General features: G+C 41.3%; 1 protein-coding gene across 1 annotated transcript; it reads right to left on the bottom strand.

Moving 5' to 3' along the window:
* Window positions 1-11709: 11709 nt before the first annotated feature.
* MEOX1 (mesenchyme homeobox 1) lies at window positions 11710-15290 on the bottom strand. Its single transcript, XM_054396886.1, has 3 exons — window positions 14852-15290; window positions 12668-12840; window positions 11710-11832 (listed from the first exon to the last, which is right to left on the bottom strand). The coding sequence occupies exons 1-3, from the start codon at window positions 15288-15290 to the stop codon at window positions 11710-11712; spliced, it is 735 nt and encodes a 244-aa protein (XP_054252861.1).
* Between the last annotated feature and the right edge of the window lie 4782 nt (window positions 15291-20072).

Raw genomic sequence — 20072 nt, 5'->3', positions numbered from 1 at the left:
TAAAAACTGTCAGTAACTTTTGGAGCTTAAACAAACCTGCAGGTTTTTTTTTTATTATTATTATTAATAAGGAAATACCTTCATGAAGAGCTCAGGCTTTTTGACATAAGGTAGGAAGTCAGCCTAGCCATTCTTCAATGCCCTGTGGTCCCTTCTACCTGAGTATCATGAACAAGGTTCTGAGTCTAGTCATTGCCTAATGATATCAGGCATATTTACTCACTCAGATGATGCAATACCTAAAAAACCCAGAAATCCTGACTCCTGAGACACCTGTCAAATAGTTGTGCACATTTCCAACTTGATCTCATGAATGACAGCACGCAGAGAAGAGACTATGAAGAAAGAGCACGTTTCCTGTCCTAGTCCTCTTCTGTTGGTCACTGCTTCTCTGTCTCTTGATGACTGGCATGAGAAACATCAATCTGTATTTTTGTGCAGTAGAGTAGCAAAATGCAAGAGGCTGCTAACTGAAGGAAGCATCATTTAAAGAATATTCTTAGAGACAATGTAGCTACTTATGTTTTAATAAACAGCCAAACAGACAGGTACTACCTGTGCAGATTCTCTTGATGGTTGTTTCACTGGGGGAAAATACCTTATCTGTGTTTCTAGCTACTTTTCTCTTGTAGCATGCACTTTGACATGAAAGGTCTGAGGGTCAAGCCCTTGCAAGCTACTAATCACCTCCAAGATCATCCAGTCCAACCGATCACCCAGCCCTAAGCAATCAACTAGACCATGGCACTAAGTGCCTCATCCAGTCTTCTCTTGAACGTCTCCAGTAATGGCGACTCTACCACCTCCCTGGGCAGCCCATTCCAATGGGCAATCACCCTCTCTGTGAAGAACTTCCTCCTAATATCTAGTCTATACCTCCCCTGGCACAGCTTGAGACTGTGTCCTCTCATTCTGCTGCTGGCTGCCTGGGAGAAGAGGCCAACCCCCACCTGCCTACAACCTCCCCTCAGGTAGTTGTATACAGCAATGAGGTCACCCCTGAGCCTTCTCTTCACCAGGCTAAACACTCCCAGCTCCCTCAGCCTCCCCTCATCAGGTTTGTGTTCCAGGCCCCTCACCAGCTTTGTTGCCCTTCTCTGGACATGTTCTAGTACCTCAACATCTCTCTTGAATTGAGGAACCCAGAACTGGACACAGTACTCAAGGTGTGGCCTGACCAGGGCTGAGTACAGGGGAAGAATAATGTCCCTTGTCCTGCTGGCTATGCTATTCCTGATACAGGCCAGGATGCCATTGACTTTCCTGGCTGTCTGGGCACACTGCTGGCTCATGTTCAGCCTACTATCAACCAGCACCCCCAGGTCCCTTTCTGCCTGGCTGCTCTCCAGCCACTCTGTCCCCAGCCTGTAGCACTGCTTGGGGTTGATCTTCCCTCCAGTCAGAGTGACTTAGGCCAGAATCTTAACGAGGACTTTCCAAGTAAGCATATTTTGCAAGGAACTGTTAAAAAACATTACATTTGTTCAGTCTCTTCTGCAGTCTGCAATGTGATCTATGGTAGCACGAGTTGTTTACATATAATTTCAAAGTCATGTTTTAATTTCAGGATGTTGTATAAGGACCACAAGACAGGAGGTCTCTGCAAAACTTCTCTTGTGGAACTCACCTTGCTTTTCATCTCTAGGTGACATACTATAGTGAAGGTAGTCCAGGTGCACAAGGAAGAGTCTGGGTAGGTTTCTCGCACCTTTGTGGTTGTCTTAGACACAGCATAGAGTGAATCATACTCCCCTTTTAGGTATTCATGGCAGCAAATTTTTATAATGTTCTGAATGAGAGAAGATGGTTCAGACACTTTGTCTGCAGGAAGGAAGCAATTAAATTATTAGCACTTTGAGAAATTAAATGATGTAAGTTATGGCAGAGTAAGTTTAGCAAAATGTTATAACGTAAGAAAACAATTAAAAAGAGTTATATAAGATTGGGTGGCTTCTTTATTGTGATAGAGTGAGCAGTTAATTGATTGTCATATTGCTATAATGTACCAGGGGACCTGTGAAAGCAAATAGAGAATTCTGTGCTCAGGATGTATGGAGACAAAGTGCAGAGCAAGGGACATATATTGTAGGCAAATGGGAGTGAGCAGCAGTCAATATGCTGCTCAATTCCTTTTCCCTGTATCCTGTGAAGAGACATGATGTACAGAAATATTCTCTATCATTCTCTTCAGCTTTCAAGGCCTGAAGCTCTCCTCATGACAGTCATGTGGGAAGCAGAAGTGTTTCAGAACTGAATCTGAAAAATGGGAGAAGCATAGAGATTGCTCTATTAGCATTGGCAATGGAGCCACTGGCCCTGCCACCAGCATCCTGCTCCTTTCTGAGAGTGTTCACGAATCTGCAAACCTAGGCTGTTAGTCAGATGTTTTTGTGGAAGAAGCTGGAAGAAAATCATATCACTTCCCATCAGCCCTTTGCACTTCGTTTAAGCACAAAGAAAAGCATTAACAGGAAAACAGCTTTATGAGAGTAGAGGAAATTAAGCTAGAAGTAGCAAAGTTGCAAATCACTCATATTGTTGCTCTGAAGAATCAGTTTCTTATAACTGTTGCATATAATTCCATAGTTTTTACATAGAGATTTTACCCTGCACAGGCAGTACCACCTGTCCTGTTTCCTTTCTTCAGCACAGGTCACAAATTTGCTGTGGTCCTTTGAGAAGCTCAGAAACAAAACCAAAAAATCTCATCCAGTATCAGGTCATAGATGACGTCTGCCAGGGCCTATCAGGAACATGCATGCATTCAGGCAAATCACCACTCTAGTAATTGTTTTTTTATAATACAGTGTGGCATGTTGTACTGTGAAAAAGGAAAAAAGCAACTCAGGTAGTCAGGAGGTAAAGAAGTTGCTAGTAATTACCAAGAACTCAAGGCAGATAAGAGGAACCCAGGCTTCACTTGTAGATGTACACAGCCAGGGTAGCAAAGCAAAACAGCAGCCATTAGCAGGTACCAGCAACTTAGCCCATTATGGTTGAAGTAACCACCAATAAAACCTAATCAATGAAATCCCTTTTAAGTTGGTTGGATCAGTGACCTAGAAAATAGCTCTCCTGCAGAAAAGGAAATTATAGTCTATAAAGTGAGGAGTCAATGGGAAAAAGCTATTAAAGCAAGTAAGCTGTAAGGAGAGGAAAACCTTTTGGAAAGAAGCCACAAAACTCACAGCAGACTTTTAACCCTTCAAACGCCGTCACGCCAGAATAGGGACGTCTGTCCTGCTGCAGCCCAGCAGAGGGCCCTGCAGGCCGCTCTTGCCTGGGGGAGCCGCACATCGGCGAGGAGACGCCTTCGGGTGTAAAGAGATGCCGCAGAAATACCGGGGCAGTCAGACAAGTTCACAACAGGGAATTGCAGAGTACCCAGCAGTGGGGATGGTGATAATGGTGATCACTGTTATAGTGACAGGCTTTTCATGCAGGACTTTGAACTACTTCTCCCACCGCCCCCTGCCCCCAAACGGTCAGCTCACAGTTCGAGCTATCACTCAGCTTTTTTTTTTCTAACTACAGAAATCAGCCTGAAGCCTAGTAGTCAGCATGGCATTTTGAGCCTGGGACAGTAGAAAAGATGAATCTGATGGACCCGAGAGTGCATTATGAAGGAAGGGGATTTTTAGCACTCAAATTCAAAATAACTCACCTAACAAAAGAAGTTTTTTTAAAAAATTAGTTTCTCATAGAATTCTCCTTTCAGTCGCAAGAGCAGCTTCCATTGTCTGGCTTTAGACAGTATTGATTGATTGCTATGGACAGAAGACAAAAAGTAGAGTTTCAGCCTTGCTACTTCCTCTTCTCAGGAAATTGCTCTGCTATGTCAGAAGCTGAAAAGGGATCCAACAGACATGGGAATATAATTAAATCACAACAAAACTAGGCAAAGCCTGTTGAAAGAAGTTATTGGCACAGACCTCCTGAAAAATCTAGTAATTCAGACTGTGCTATGAATTCAATTACAGCTAAGCTCAATTTGGCTCAGTTAACTTGTAAAATATTTTTACAAAGTGCTAGATCATCTTTCATCCCCATTCACTGCATAAAAATGGAAAGACCTGCAGCGGCCCTGACCACTCCAGTATCAACACATCTCAGTCAGCCAGCACAGCAGCTGAGACTCAAAAGTGTTGTGACTCTCTCCTAACTTGTGGCACCCGTGTTGGTCTGACAAGTGAAGTCATAGCATGCCTGCGGTCTGAAAAACAATACTGCCCTTGCCTTAGTGTGTCAGAGGCCTTCATGGAAAGGGGCACTCATTGCTTTGTTCTTAGAGACAGAAATAAAATCCTCACCCAAATCCCTGTGCAAGAGACCGTTCCCTTGCTCCTCTGACATAAATCAGAGAGGAGGAGGGCACAGCTGATCCACACTCTGTATGATAAGAAACACTTCCCACGTTGGGTGCAGCATGGGGTATATCCGTCAAGACACTGCTTGATCTGTTGGTAGGGGCAGAAGCAGTTGTTTGGACGATTGCTTAATCCTGTTTTGCATTCCCTTTGTCATCTGTAGCTCATATTTCCCTCCTTCCAGTGAAGGAACTTTGTGTCCTTTTAGTGAAGGTACCTCTTTCAACAAACTCTATGCAGAGCAGAACCTCCTGAGCAAAGACAACCCCCCGTGGCTCTTCACGCTTACTCTAGCAAAGTGTAAAGTGATTAATGAGGCCAGAATATATCTTTTCTCTCCAGGATCCACAAGAAAGACACAGCTGAATAAATACCCCATGTTATTGCAGTCTGCTTGGTTGGGGGTTAAACTGCAAGTAGCAAAGAACACTGCCAAATGTACCTGTTAACACACTGCATCCACCCATAATCTTGCAGATGAGAGTGAGTCAGAAAGATTTATAATGGCAAAGTTACGTTCCTAGTTTTCCCTGTGCTGGAACTGGTGCACTCTGGGTTTTCACTGAGTGCTGGGGATGACCAGGCTCATGTTCTTATACTCTTTCAGCATGTGCTTTTAGATGAAGTCTCTGACATACAGCGTTCATTGTAGGCTAGTTTTCACATTGTTGGCCTTATACATAATTTCTCACCCCTCTGTGGTGATAATGAATTTTTCTAAGAAGCTTTATATGTTTGGGGCTCATCCGCAGAAAGACTGTCTTAGGGCACAGGAAGGTAAAGTGTTAATGCACTCTTCACTTAGCCAGCAGGTGAAGGTATGTGTAAGCAAGATTGGGTTCAATAAGAAACACAAGGTCCTAGGAGAATTCTTGTAAACACTGGTCCTGGGCTTGCGATTATATTACTTTTTTTCCCTCTTTTTCCCTTCCTTTGCCTATTTTGATAGACATTAGCACTTTTATTTAAATAGCACACCTAAAAAGGCAAAGATAACAGTACAAAATCCACCGTATGACATCTTATTTCTGCTGGCTGGGAGGTATGTGATTGTTGGAAGGAGCATGAAAGCATTATCTGTGGGATTTTGAGTCTTAGTGCTGTTGCTCTCCACAGGTTGTTTCGTAGACTTCCATGTGAATGCCAACAAAATATGGATATTAAAAAACTAAACCAAACCAAAGGAACAAAACAATGTTTTCAGGATGTATACAGAGAACAGTAATAACACACTATCAGGAGACAACTGCTTCTCTTTTGGTGTTTTAGAAAAGCAGAACACAGGAGGCGGGTTCCCACTGGTTGCAGTCTTGATGCACCACATATTGCCAGAGCTTCACAGACTCCATTAAGTCTAAGCTTGCACTAAGGTCTGGAGGAATCTGGGGGAGCAGATGGAGTAATTTGAACAGCACCCCTGGCTGTTTACAGAACCCAATTGTTGTCGAACATGAGGGAGACGAGCAGTAATCAATATGATTTGCCAATCATTATCAGTCTTGCACAGACCTTTCTTTGGGCACATGTCAAGGCATAGGTGTTTGTAGTTGCTCTAGTGGTGTGGTTGTGTGTTTCCTGAAATAAGACATTTTCAGGATTGATTGTAAGACTTGGGCTCCTTGCTGAGCTTTCCAATCTTGTGAAGTACTCCTTGGTATTGGGGATCAAAAAGGTATGCCTAGCTTTTGTGTTCAGTCACTGGTTTCACTGAGCTCCTGAATGGCTGCATCTTGTTTAATTAAGAACGGAGTGCAAAGTTAGCAACAATGGAGGTGCAGAGGTGTAACTAGGAAAGACAAGGCCAGTAATTCTTTTTTTTTCCCCAAAGAAAATCAGTATTGAATGAATTCATTTTCATGTCATACTTAACTTATGAAATGTGTTGAAGTCCTTGAACTTGAAAATAGAGTAATTCTTCTATAATCCTTTACTAAAGCTCACTGAGAAAAGAAAGATGTTGCTTTAAGATACACAGCAAACAGTATGGGGGAACCTCCTGAAGTCTTCTGCTGTTTAGGGTCATGGGTGACACTGCACAGCTCGCTGACTTGGGCTCAAGCTCAAGGTCCTTGAGTGATGGGGAAACATTTGACACCGTGTTTCAGTAAGCCTAACTTGCTAACACAGCTGGCTGACTGAACAGGGAGACACTAAAAGTAGGACAAATCCCACCTTCCTCTGAAATTTTTTTTCTTGTCAGATTCCAGACAGATGAAATTTTCTTGTCATAGACCCATTACTGGCAATCTCTCCTCTGAATTATGATATATCAAGACTTCAAGGTTAACAGCGTGGGAAGAGAAGATGCCTGACTTTGTAGATCAAATATGGCCTCATTTCCCAGTACTCTGCTTTCTCCCTCAAGTCTTCCATGTGCTATTTCTAATTTTCTGGAAAATCACAATTTTAATTTGAATCTAAAGGTTGCTGAGCCCAGTTGATCCTGTTGTTTGTACGATAGTGTCAAGAGTACATTCTTCAGATCATAAATTATCTCAACCTGACCCCAGTTATCTACAGACTCTGGATTTATTTTCTCTCAGTTCTTACCAGCCATAACAAATTAGGTCATTTCATGTCTGTAAGACATTGGAGCAGACACTACTGGGAAAGTCACAGAGGACTCTGTGATCCATTTATGTGGCAGAAAGACTGAAGGAGATGGAATGGGTGATATCTTCTTAGTGTTTCCTAAATACGAGCCATGGGATAATGGGCTGCATAGTTAAAGAATTTTCATAGTGATACAGCAAAACCAGGTGTCTTTAAGTTTTATTTAAATTTTGGTCACATAGCAAATGAGGAAATCTTTAACACCTCTGGCTACCTGTCTCACATTAAATTATTTGGTTGTATCTGTCCCAGCTCTTGTGCAAAACTCCAGCCAGCTGCTCAGATGTACATTATACACATTGAAACGGTCTTTGTTGAAGACTCCATCATTTTGATGCACCATGATGCAAAGCTTGCATGGGGCTTGTATCAGACTGCACCTTTGAGTTTCTTAGAAAATGCACTGTTGGAGATGTGATGGTTGATAGATTTCTGAGCTTTGAGAGATCCTTCTGAACTAGAACAGCACCCTCAAGAAGGATTCATTATTCTGTGGAATAAAAACTTTTTGACCTCGTTGCAACCCAGAAATCAACAAGGTGTGACAGAAAGAATTGTGAATAATTATCATGGAGAGTGATACTTCTTTTCCCTGGAAAATAACTTCCTGGCCAGATTTTTTAGTGACCTTGGCACTGGGACCAGTGATCTGTCCTCCTCCTTCCCTGCTGCTAAGGAAAGTGGATGGAGCAATGAAATTAGATCGGACAGAATTTTCTTTTTTCTGAATTGGAAACTGTGCACCAATCCTCATCAGATCTTTTCTTGATCATCTCTTGTGAGAGAAACGTGGAAGGGACGAAGGGACAAATGTAGATATATAGAGAAGGATCAAAATATAGAATGAAAAGTAGATGAAAATATAAAACTGTAAGGATGTCTGCGGTGAGTATGGAAAGGAAGAAACAATCCTTTTTTTCTGGTGTTTTTCCTGTCATTGAGTTCACTGTAGCACTGCTGGGCTAATGCACACTTGGTGATCAATTCCCACATGTAGGAAATACTCTGCAAGTGGGATTCCATGTGACTGATCATTGTGGAGTATGAGTGCAGGGCATCGGAATCTTTCTCTGAAATGAAAATTAAAGGCTGTGAGAAAGAGTAAGTGTCAATTTACCTGTCTGTTTCCTCCTCCGAAGACAAGGACCTGTGGCAAGATTGAGGGAGGTTTGGAAAATGTTTTCTTTAAAAAAAGAGAGAAACATGACTCAGACCTCCATAGTAGGAAGTCACCATCCTCTGTTACTACCTCCTGTTATCTCTTTGCAATCTGTTCACAAAGTAGCTTCCAGACAACCAGCTGCTTACCCTTGTGTAAAACAGATTTTGAAAAATAATAAAAAACCCCAATGCAGTAGAGAGAGGGAATAGCGGTGGAAAACTCTGGTCCTGTATGAAAAGCCTTCTTTCATGTAAAAATTACACCCATGTGGTGTTGTCTGTGAGGAGGGTGGGCGGTGTGGTGTGGAAAAAAAAGTCATAGGGCTCTGCAGACACCTTCTCAGTACTGCAGTAGAAACTGCCCCATCATAATTCACAGATATGGCCTGAACAGCCATAGCCTGATGCTGACATTATTTTGCAGCCATACCAGGCAAGTGCCAGTCAGACAGAAGCCCTTCCACTCGAATTACTGAAAGAAAATGGTTTTCCTGTCTATTTGTCTAGAAGTGCTGCATAGATTCAGTATCCAGAGTCCAGTCACTGACACAGACATATAATATTTCTTGAAGAGGCTGTACACATTCCTCAAGGGAAGGAAATTGCCTAAAATATGAGATAGTAGCTGATAAAACTTAATATGAGCATGCTAGAGGCAGGGGAAGAAAGTGGGGTAACGGAAAAACTGTGTGTCTGTTCTGTCAGCTGCCCTGATCTGTTGTGCTTGTCTCGGTGCATAGGAAATTTTACTGCAAGTGGGATTTGTGACCTTTGGTCATGTAGAATGAGCCAGGCAAAAGCTCTGGCTGTGAAGTGTTTTCCTAAACAGGCTCACTTGTTTTCCAGGCTGTGGAAATTAAAGACTTTGGATCCCTAGACACACCATGCTACTCTAGTCCAGGAGGGCAGTGCGGAGACTGTAAGAATCCATTCGTTCGTGACAAAGTGGAGGGTTGTAGGAGAAACCTCCATCCCCATGCCACCTATGTGCTCTGAGTGCAGCTGCCTTTCCTACAGCACCCTGTATGCCAGCTGGGATGTGTACCAAGCAGGGAGCAGCCAGACTTCTCTGTGCCCCTAGACCTGTGAATGGGAAGAAATGAATAATTTCCCAGTGTCTGGAATGTGAGACCATGGAAAAGTGGGAACAAAGGACTTCTTGGCTAGGAGGAGAGGAAGTGATTGACAATCAGAAACAGGATCAAGTGGAGCTCTGGCCACCTCCTAGGTCCACTGCTCTTGTGTCTCTTTGTAAAGCTAGAGTGGCTGTGTGTGAGCTCAGCAGCTAGCACAATACCCTAAGTGAGAGCTTTAAATGTCCCCACAGTGTCTCACACACATTCAAATTCTCAGGCTGCCTAGACCAATGTGTTATGTAAAACGTGTGATGCTCCATGAGACCTGTCGACTCCAGAGAACTTTAAAATGCAGGACTTTCAACTTTGCATTCAAAACAGTTCTGTGGGGTTTTTTGTTTGTGTTTTTAAAAAAAATTAAATATATTTATTTATTATTTCCCCCTGAATAAAATGCTAAGATTTCCAGCCTGATGTATTTTCAGCTGAGCACTCCTCCAGCTTCCACAGAAATGTTTCTCTGCCATCTGGTGTGCATTAACCTTTGCACTCCTTAACAGAACAGGCTTTTCTAGCCATGTGATCAGGTGTAACCAGTGAAAAGAGAAAAAAAAGGCAGGCTAAGGTTTTGTGGGTTTTTTCCATATTACACTGACAGAGCCTTTTGTTTCTACAACAAAGCAGCATCTCAGCAGAGATTCATGTTTGGTGTCACTTCTGTGGACCCAGGAAGACATGATCATGCTTGTCTTTAGGGGGTGGAAAAGGCTATATTCTAATTCTGAAAGAAGCTGTAGGGTTATTTTTATAACTGGTAAGAAGGAAATGCCAGCCAGGGGAGTTGCAGGGCAATGCTGTCACATGACACAGCTGGACACGTGTGTCTGGCCTTGCAGCATCTGGTTTGGCACGATGTGAAGGGGTTATAGCGTAACACAGCAGCACTTTGGCACATGTTTTAAAACCAGCTTTGGTCTCTGGATCCAGGGTGCAGTAGGTTCCTTCTACAAATTATTTTCTTGCGTTTAATTGATAATAGTAATTGTCTGGTAAGAGGAACATGCAGAGGAAAGTAACCAGAGTATTCCACTTGGAGGAATTACTTTTCCCAGCTCTTTCTGTGCAATCTTCATCGTATTTGTATTTCTAAGGAAATTATCTTTTATTTTGAATTGGATATTCTGAATATAAGCTTGCCTCAGGTGTTTAAAGACAACATTTGTTCTTCAACTCTAAAAAAAAACACTTAAAGGGGTAACAGATAAGGCCAGCACGAAAACTTCTACAGGGGATTGTAATTTAATAGTGTAGTAGTTCCCAGATTCAGCTGTACTGGCAGGTACCTGTTACTAGTGTCACATCTATTTTATTAATACTAGTGATTATTGTCAAATTTCACTAAAGCACTCTAAAGACATCTATGGTTTTAGCTCAAAGAGAAACAAAGGACATGCATACTTCTAATTATTTGATTATTTATTAAATATTAATTTGCATCAATTGCAGAATTCATTTCAGCTTATGGTGACAAAGTGCACTTTTTTTTTTTCCCCAGAGAGATGGGTGGAAATCTCCTGCAAATTGCTACCATCAACAAGGCACCTATCCTTACCTGCCAATGTGAAAACCATCTCCTCTGAAACTGGTAAGCAGAATTCTGTATGCATAGTTCCACACAGTCAAAGATTGCATTGAGGTGGAAGGGATCCTCAAAGGTCATCTTGTCCAACCCCTATGCAGTCATCAGGGACACCCCCAACTAGAGCAGGCTGCTCAGGGACACATTGAGTCTGATCTTGAATGTCTCCAGGGATGGGACCTCAACCACATCCCTGAGCAGCCTCCAGGTTCCAGTTTTTCACCACTCTCATTGTAAAGAACTTCTTCCTGATGTCCAACCTAAATCTATCCTGCCCCAGTTTCAAACCAGTGCCTCTCGTCCTATTGCTACAGGCCTAGTTTTGGTCTCAATTTTTTATTTTGTAATCTTACTGTCTAGCCATACAGGTGTTCAATTCCTATTTCAAAAGAAATCAGCAACTATCAACATATTTGTTTCTCTTTAAGTAAGGCACAAGTAACATGTGCCTTGTCAAGTCCTAATGCAGAATGAACAGATGTGACCAGGGAAAGGCTGGATAAGAATGCAGTTGCGTTATCACTCACTGACTGACAATCTGTATTTTCTGAAGGTTTGAGAGCCTCGAGAACATTACTCCTGTTTTATATTCAGTGTTTTTTAGCTTTTATTTGGAAGACACATTTGTGGTAGTAAGAGAATTCTGTGGAGTTAAATTAATTGAGACTAAAATCAAAGCTGTGCCCCACTGTGTTCTTTAGTTGCCTCTGTAATCTAAAGCATCATATACCTTTTCAAGAGTCAGGAATGTGTTTTTCACAAGCTGGATCACAGTGTAGTTGACTGGAAGCAGTGTTGAATCCATTGTCTGATCAATTACTTCCTTCATACTTGTCTCCCATTGCTGCAAGGACTAGTCAGAGCTGGGGGAGGGAGCAGAGTCCACATCTTCTGTGTCATGGTCATGTGGGGACACTGATTGTCCACCTTTAACACGTTTCCACTTCATCCTTCTGTTTTGAAACCATACTTTGACCTGGGTGGTAAAAAAGGAAATAGTTACTTACTTCCTCCATCTGAGCTGCAGAATCAGACCTATGCATATATATGTGTGCTTTAACAGACAGATCTTTTGTGGAGTTCTAGGAGAAAAGGTGAAAGGAACCTCACAAGTTTAAACAATCCAGCTCTCTAACAAAGGCAGAAACAATTCTTTCCAAACTGTTCCAGGCAGGTGTTTCTCTGAGACCTGCAAAGGTAGTGCAAGTCCTTTGTTTAGAGTCTGTCTTTATGTCAACTAAGCATGCCAATTCAATGGGCACAGTGCCTCTAATATCTATTACCACTTTGTCCATTCATTCTAATGCTTCAGGAACTGTAATTTGCTTTGTTTAATTTAACAATTGCTCTATTGTCCACTAAACTTTGAGAAGTAACCCTGGCAGACCACAACGAGAGGACAAAAATCTCTCTTTGCAGAACTCTGCATTTTTATCTTCCCTTATCATCTTGAAATGCTACCTGACCCAGGAAGAATGCATGCATCAAGCATGCATAATTCTATTAATTTCCTAATAATTGCAGTCTAAGATGATATCCATGGACTATCTGTAAGCCTTGACATACCAGTATGTAGCAGTCAGTGATGGTAAACAAGAGCTCAGTAGGTATCAGTTGTTCTCAAACATAATTACATTTATTAACTAGTTACAGAAATTTGTAACAAATGCCTTTTAAAAGAATATGGAGGCTTTGTATTGGCCCCCGCCATTGCAGAAGTACACCCTTGAGTATCATATTTAGGATTTAGTTTTAGGGAGAAGTTGTGGGAAAGAAAGAAGAAGCTGGGGAGGCAGGGATTCAGGAGGTACTTGTCTCTCAGTGAGATCCAGGTTCACAGCTATCTCATATCTCCTGAGCCTTGTCAGGTAGTTATGATGGGCAAATTCGGCTTCCAGCTCACGTAGCTGCTCCTTTGTGAAAGCTGTCCTTTCCTTCCGTGATTTGCTGTTTGTTTCTGCCTTGCTGCTTGAGTTGTGGTTTTCTAAGAGGCAAGAAACACTTGGTGTAATTTGCAGTTACATTGATCTGTGTGAACTTGTATATTGCAGAGGTCTGATATAAATTACTTATTGAAGTGCTCAGGGAAAATTTGAAGTTTGTGTTATGCCTCCTCAAGGTTGGCATGACCTAACAGTGCTGTCATCCTGGGTTACCATGGAGCTAAACATGGGACAGCTTAGAGTCAGGAAGGGGAGTGTGTTGTCAAAACTGCATTAGCACAGGCCTGGGTCTGCAAGGTCAGAAAAGGCACCTATGGGAAGGAAGCTCTCATTCCTTGCTACCATTGCATTGACATAGTTTCCTTTCCCACATCTTCTGTTCCTTATGTGCATCTTATCACTGTGCCCTGATCTCCCATTCAACAGGCAGCAAAGCTCATGCTTTGTGTATGTGATGTGTGATGTTTGATGTGTAATGTGTTGTGAGTGCATGGTGATGGGCTCTGTGCAGGGTACAAGGTAAAGTCGCTGAGTGAGCACCCCGAGCTGCATATGGCCTCGAATTGCTGGGATGTGTAGGAGCATGGTAGAACAAGCGACACCAGAGAACCATAGTACATTGAACTGGCACACAATACTCCAGACTTGAAGCTTCTTGTAATCCTTGCTAACTGAAATCTGGTATCTGTGTGCATGATTGTCCTCTGTATCATCCTGGTCACTGTGCTGCCTTGGAAAACTTTTTTGCTATTTGTGCACTTGGCTGCAATATGTTCAAGAGTCATAGATCAAAGCCAAATTTCAAGCCATAGCCGAAGTGATACTGCACCACTTATGCTAAAATGCAAACACAAGTTGACTTTCCCTTTTCCCTTTTTTGGTCCCCTTCCCTTTCCTCCTGTGTTTTTAAAGGGGATGCTTGTGAAGAATCTCTAAACAGTGCAAGGAAAACTACACTTGTTTCAGTGAACAAAGCCCAAGCTGCCAATCTCTTAGGGAGTCAGTTTTACTTTGACCTTTTCTCCCTCCTTGCTCATAGTGCTGGCTAGGTTTCCTGAATCGAAGGTGCTGGTAGTGGTTTGGGGTTTTGTTTGTTTGGGGTTTTTGTTTGTTTTGGTTTGGTTTTGTTTGTTTGGTTTTTCCATGTTGAGGATTAATTATGAGGTTCCATCTGTCCTAGCATGGTATTTCTACATAGGCATTATATACAAAATGGTAGCACACAACTTCATCTCCTAGATGTCCCTTTGGTTGCCAAAATAATAAAGCTGTAAAAATCTGTCAGATGTGACTGTAGTCTTCATGACTGATCTGATCTTAATGTTGTTCATCAGAAACAGTGAAAGCAAACATAGCTCCTATTAGTGACAGTGTGAGCAGGGACCAGTGTATCACACGCTGCAACCATACTGCTCTCTGTTTCAAGGAAATTAGTCTTATTTCCAGCAACACCTTTCTTGCTACTTAAACTTCCAAAATTCCTAAATAAAGTATAAAAACAATCCCAGAATTTTCTCCCCATGCTTTTGCTTATAGTTGTGCAATCCCCATTTAATATTTAGTGAGGTCAAACAGAATTTATATCTAAAGGGAGACTTTGCATCTTGTACTTCTCATAAACTTGGGTGTCAAAATCCCAGTATAACCTTTCTAACTAGCTCAGGCAGCTCAAGATATGGGAAATTTGCTTTCTGACCCCCATTCTTTTAGATTTGGACAAATGGCAGGTGTGCTAATATATAACTCAACATTCTAAGACTTTCAGCTCAGTGTATATGTGGCATGTGATTCCTGTTTAGTTACAGCAAATGTGCATTGTGCTAGTGAGTAAAATGCCTGGTTCACTAATAAGATCAGTGGGGGTGAAATACAAACACCAGAGGTCATCAAAGAATCATCTATTTAGTTTCAGTGTTGTGATTGTGTAAGTTTCTGCAGTCAAGAATTACAAAATGTTTTCCTCATCAGTTTTTATTTCTTAATTCCTAATCTTACAAGTGCTCCCATTCTATAGCCTGTACTGTGCCACAACCCTGATTTCATGTCACCTACCTGAGTTCTCCTTTTTTCTTTTGGACGACTTTTTCTCAGTCTCATTTGTAGTATTTACTGGTACCTCATCATCTTCATTTATACCTGCTGCCGCACTGACTAGATTTGGGCTGCTGCCTTCTGACTCCTCAGAACCCAAGGCCGGTCCTGGATTTAGTTGTCTTCTGGCCTCATTTGCTGGAAAATGCCAGTCAGAGTGTTGGGAAGAGGGATGCTGCTCCACAAATTCCTGCTTCTCATGTGGGAAGCTATGGCAAGTAGTCACCAGGCAGGAGGTTGAAAAATCCAAGTAAGTAGAAAAATCTGATTTTTGATGAAAGGAGAATGGTGATGGTGTGTAGTGGTTCAGCCCTGAAGACATGGTGACATCTGCATGAGTGCTCTGCAGACAGCCCCAAAGCTGTGGACTCTGCATGCAGCTGCTGCTGGTAGGATCCATTTGCTTCCAGTCCTGTCCACACTCCAGTATTTGTGACTGGTTATAGCTCAGACTTCAAAAACAGAGGAGGAGCAGAGGGGATATCTTCCAAACTTTACAGAATAGATTTCCTCCCTAAACAGCAGCTTGTTCGTGGGGTTTAAGCTCCTGCAGGTTTGTTACTTTGGGAAATCTCCTAAACATCTTCATGATTGCAACTGGAAAATGATAAGCAGACTAACACAGTGATTGCCCTGAGCTGCTTCCCAAGGCCTGAAGCTTGCTTCCTTGTGAAGTGCTGGGCATGAGTGAAACACTTTTTAAATACTGTGCTGGAGAGAGAGTGACAAGTTTGTGAAGTGAAATGTGAGAGAAGGGAGGGAGAGGTTAACACGCATACCCTCAGTCCCTCCAACCAAAGCAAAGCAGGCAACTATTAATCATCCGAAACCTTATATGCACATCTAATGGGATTTGCAGATGGAGCCTTTTAAAGAAACAATGTCTGAGTGTTTGTAGGTTGTTGGTGTTTGGTTGGTTGTTTTTTTTTTTTTTTTTAAGGGAAGGGTCAGCACACAAAAAGACTTTAATGCTTCCCTGTAACACTATGAAGTTTTTTTTATTGCACTGTTAACAAAATTCCATGTCTTGGATTCAGAAAAATCCCTAACACAAAATTCAACAGATGCCAAATTTCAAGAACTGAAGTGGGAAATAAAAGAGGACTTCACTGGTTATATATAACTTAAGGCCCAATCAGAAATTTAAAAACATTACTAAACCTGACACATGCAAAATGTGGACTGCTGTTTGTTTTGCTAGCTTTATAACAGAGATTTGTGGAGAGTTGGGGTTTGCTGCCAGTGGCAGTTACTCTTTCTGTATTCTACTTTCCAGGAAGTTTTCAGTATGACATTCCTTTCTGCAAGGAAGTCTCCTGCTTTTATGCCAATAGAAGACGTTTTTCATCTTTCGTTGAAAGTTTTTCTTAACAGAAAGCAGATACCTAGAGCCTAGAGCAACCAGAGTTAACAGAGAATCTGTTCTCAATCCCTTTTTCATAGAAGTCTGTCATCTGGGAATGCCCAAAGCCCAGTTATGCCAGGATTACTGCAACTCCTCTGGAGGTTGTTCTCCATGTGTTCCTCTTGAGGTTGTTCTCACCTATTTATTCCATGTGTTCATAATTTCTTTGCACCTGTTTCTGATGCTTAATTCCCTAGGTCTTGCTATCTGTTGTGTGCACAACAACCATTTGTGCTGAGTTTTGTGTTGTCTCACAGACAGAGAGATTTATGAGATGGACACGGAACATTCATTTTTCACAGAGGCTTCTGTTTAATTCAGAATTGTAACTATATATTGGCTTAGCCTTTTCCAGGACATTAAGCGGGTTTAGTATAGATCTTTCTGAACAAGAACATAATATTCTGTTTTATCACTTGAATCTTGAGTTTCTTGGAAAATACTAAATATCTGATACCTAATTCATTCTCTAGGAAGAATTCTCCTCAGTATTTATATCTTCTGCTGTGCTGTATTAGAGAATAATTATTAAAATAATTTTCTTACTCATTGGCAGGAGGAAAACCCCTAGAGTGCTCTGTTTCTCAAGTTCCAGGTTATAATGAATTTGTGAACCCTGCAAATGTTCCAGGCACTGGTAGAATATAAGTCAGAGTCCAGAACACTTTCCAATGCAAAGAGTTTAGCTGACATGCTCTGTGTGTGCTGTCACGTGTGTAACATCCACTTACTTCAGTCACACAGGCTACTAAGGGTTTGTATGAATTCAAGCCTCCATCTGTTGTTTTTCAGTTCTTCTTTCAGTCTACAAAATGATGTAGCTAATTATACAAACATTTATGTCCTTCCATGTGTAATTGGGGGAGCAGGATGGAAGGGAGGATGTCTGTTAGTCTAGCATTCACTTGATCCAGGAGCTGCTTTAGATCCTCATTCATGAATCCCATTGAGGTCTGAGCAGTGGTCTGTCTGTAGGGCATTCCTGACTCCATTCCTGCACATTGTGCTCTGAATTAAACTACTTGGACCCTGTTTTCCCAGTGGACCTCTTGCTGTTATTCCTCTAGCTTCAGATGTGGGAAAAGGAGCTGGCATACCCTTCCCAAATGTGAGAACACTCAGGTCTTGCACTGCTCCAGCACCCTTTACAGCTGGTGCTGTCACTCAGCTGCTCAGCAGGAGCCTGTTTGGCCTCAGCATCTTCCTGACACTTCAGTTCTGAAAGAAGAAAGAACAACAACCCTCCCCTCTTGATAAATCCCATTTGTTGGTTGAGGCAGCCACCTTTAACCTTTATAAAGTCAACATCTCTTAGTCAGTGCTTGTGTCGGGTGGAAAAAAATGGCATGAATGGAAGTCAGTTTTTGTAATGAATGCACCATAATGATCTGAAGGCTGGAAAGTGGGAGACTCTCTATCAGGTTATTCTGTGACACCCCCCTCCGAAAGCATTTCTCAGCCTTCTCACAAACCAAGAAGCCTCAGAGCCAAAGCTGACCATGAGCCCTTGCACAGTAATTTGCAGAACTTTATGAGCATGAAATCACAAAAGTTGTGTAATTTTTTTGTTGTTGTTGTTTTGGTTTGTTTGGGGTTTTTTTTGGGTTTTGTTTGTTTGTTTGTTTTGGTTTGGTTTGGTTTTTTGCAAGGCAATTTTCTTGCTCAGCAAAGAATGATCTGAAACCATCTCATGCCGCTTTTGGCTCCCCCTGGTACTACTCTTGTACCAGGGTAAAAAAAAAGTGTCCCAGCTCTTCTCACTGAGGTAGTCACTACCCCATCCAACTTCTGTAAGTAGATGAGAAAGCTGATGATCAGAACAGTGAAGTCTGCAGCCTCTGGAGAATGAACCTCTGGCAGAGAGACACGGGCAATATCTTGTTCCTAAAAAAACTGTCATGAAAAAAAAATTGGTAATGCTGCTGTCCTTGAAAGGGGGAAATCGGATGCAGTAAATTCTAGGATATGTAGATGTGTGCAAGTTTTTCTTGTACCTGTTCCCATCCAATTGGGTTTTTCTCATGCAATTTCTTTAGAACATATATTTTGGTTTATCTCTATTTCCTACTGGTTTTGAAATACTGTAAATGATGTAGCCTGTGAAACGAAATTTAATCACTTCAGCGTGCGTACTGAAACTGAAGCCTCTGATGGATGCAGGTTGTGCCTGCTTTTGAGAACAGAGGATGTGATGCCCTACCTCTTGGTGGTTTTTACAGTAGTCAAAGCCCTGAGCCATACACTCCTTGTTCTGTTGTCTGATAATCTGTCCTCTGAGATGTTCATTCCAAATGAGTGATTTCTAAAGCAAATTCAGAGGGAGCTTCTCAAGTATATAAAAGGCTGGTTTTCATACTTTTAGAGTATCAGGGAGAAAATTAGGAGATAGTGTGGGACACTTCTACGGATTTACGTGGGAAAAGTAAGTTTAGAAAAAGAATAAGACTGACAAAAATAGATTTTTGATAGTTGTTTTGCTAATTTATGTTGAGTTATCTGTTTTCCATGAGTATTTGCAAGTTACCATCTCATCAATATAAAGTAGAAACAAAATGCAGACTATCCATACACCAGTGTAGTCTAAAGCCTTCCACTTTCACTGCTCAGTAACTAATTAGAACTGTCTAAACTCACAAAGTCCTCCTATCAACTGCTGGACTTTTTGTTTCGGTTGGCACTTAGGACTTGTATTTTTGTCTTGGCTTGGCCACTAATCTGCTGTGTTACTTTATGTAAATAATTTTTATAGTGCTTCTCTTTTCTGTATCTTCATTTCTCCTTTGGGTGTATTTATTCATGCAACAAAAATGGATGCTGTATTTTTTTGGTGGACAAATGTAACACCAATACCTTATTAAATGCCAAAAGTTAGAACAAAGGATGCTGATATAAAGTTAGGAAACATAGTAAAAGGAAGACTTAATAACCAGTAGGACATATGTTGAACCCCTTGTTACAATCCATTTCTGTGACTGGCAATTCCTATGCTCTGGAAAGCCTTAGTTTAGCTACCTTAAAAGTTAAAGTATGTGTGTGCCTTGAGCAAGTGGTGGATGATCACTTAATAGCCTGAGAAAACTGAGCCACTCTGGTAATTGACTCATTTTATATCTCTTGATAAACTATTACTTTATCATGAGAATTACAGTTACAAAACCCAGACAACGATTTATAGATCAGGCAAATGAATTTGCCAAACAAGAATTTTGTTATAAACTGAGAGTTTACCAGCTGGAAACAATAAAAGGGATAGAGCAGGAGAACAGGATCTGAGTATGTAAGGTTACTCTAAGATTATGAGTTGTCCAGCAAATGGTTATGAAAAAATCATATAAGTCCATAATTGCAGAGAGTTAATCAGGCTCTGCTTGTAAATACTTTTTAAAAACAGAAATGCTTAAGTGACTCGAGGGTTTAGGCCTTGTTTTCTGTATTAAGTTAGAGAAAAGTGTCCTAAACACTTTAAAAAAACAACCAAGCAACCAACCTTGTAACAAATAAAACAATGAAAATACAAGAATCCTTTAAACCTGGTATCAGAAAGTTATTCATGCTGTGCAGGATATGGATCAATGTATAAAGAAACTGAGGGTACCATGCTTATGTTATATGATGCACCATTGTGTGTATATACGTGATCAATTTTCCATAAACCCTTTTTCCTCTCTACCTTTTTGCCTGAGCACTCTGTCGACAATCAGTTTTCCTTGGAAAATAATTTACAAAGGTGCTTTTGTGTAAAACAGCATTTCAGAATTTTCCTAATGATACTTCAAT

The sequence above is a fragment of the Indicator indicator genome, chromosome 39, assembly GCF_027791375.1.
Source record: "Indicator indicator isolate 239-I01 chromosome 39, UM_Iind_1.1, whole genome shotgun sequence".
NCBI lineage: Eukaryota > Metazoa > Chordata > Aves > Piciformes > Indicatoridae > Indicator > Indicator indicator.
This window is presented reverse-complemented; position numbering and strand designations above follow the sequence as displayed.

Bases quoted from the DNA above. Each gene is read 5' to 3' on its own strand.
- MEOX1 (XM_054396886.1), bottom strand. From the start codon at position 15,290: ATGGATCCTACCAGCAGCAGCTGCATGCAGAGTCCACAGCTTTGGGGC. The intron at 12,841-14,851 runs GTAGGTGACATG...CTTGCCTCTTAG, and splicing joins AAGAAAAAAGGAGAACTCAG to AAAACCACAACTCAAGCAGC. The intron at 11,833-12,667 runs GTACCTCCTGAA...TTTACCACCCAG, and splicing joins TGGATCTCACTGAGAGACAA to GTCAAAGTATGGTTTCAAAA.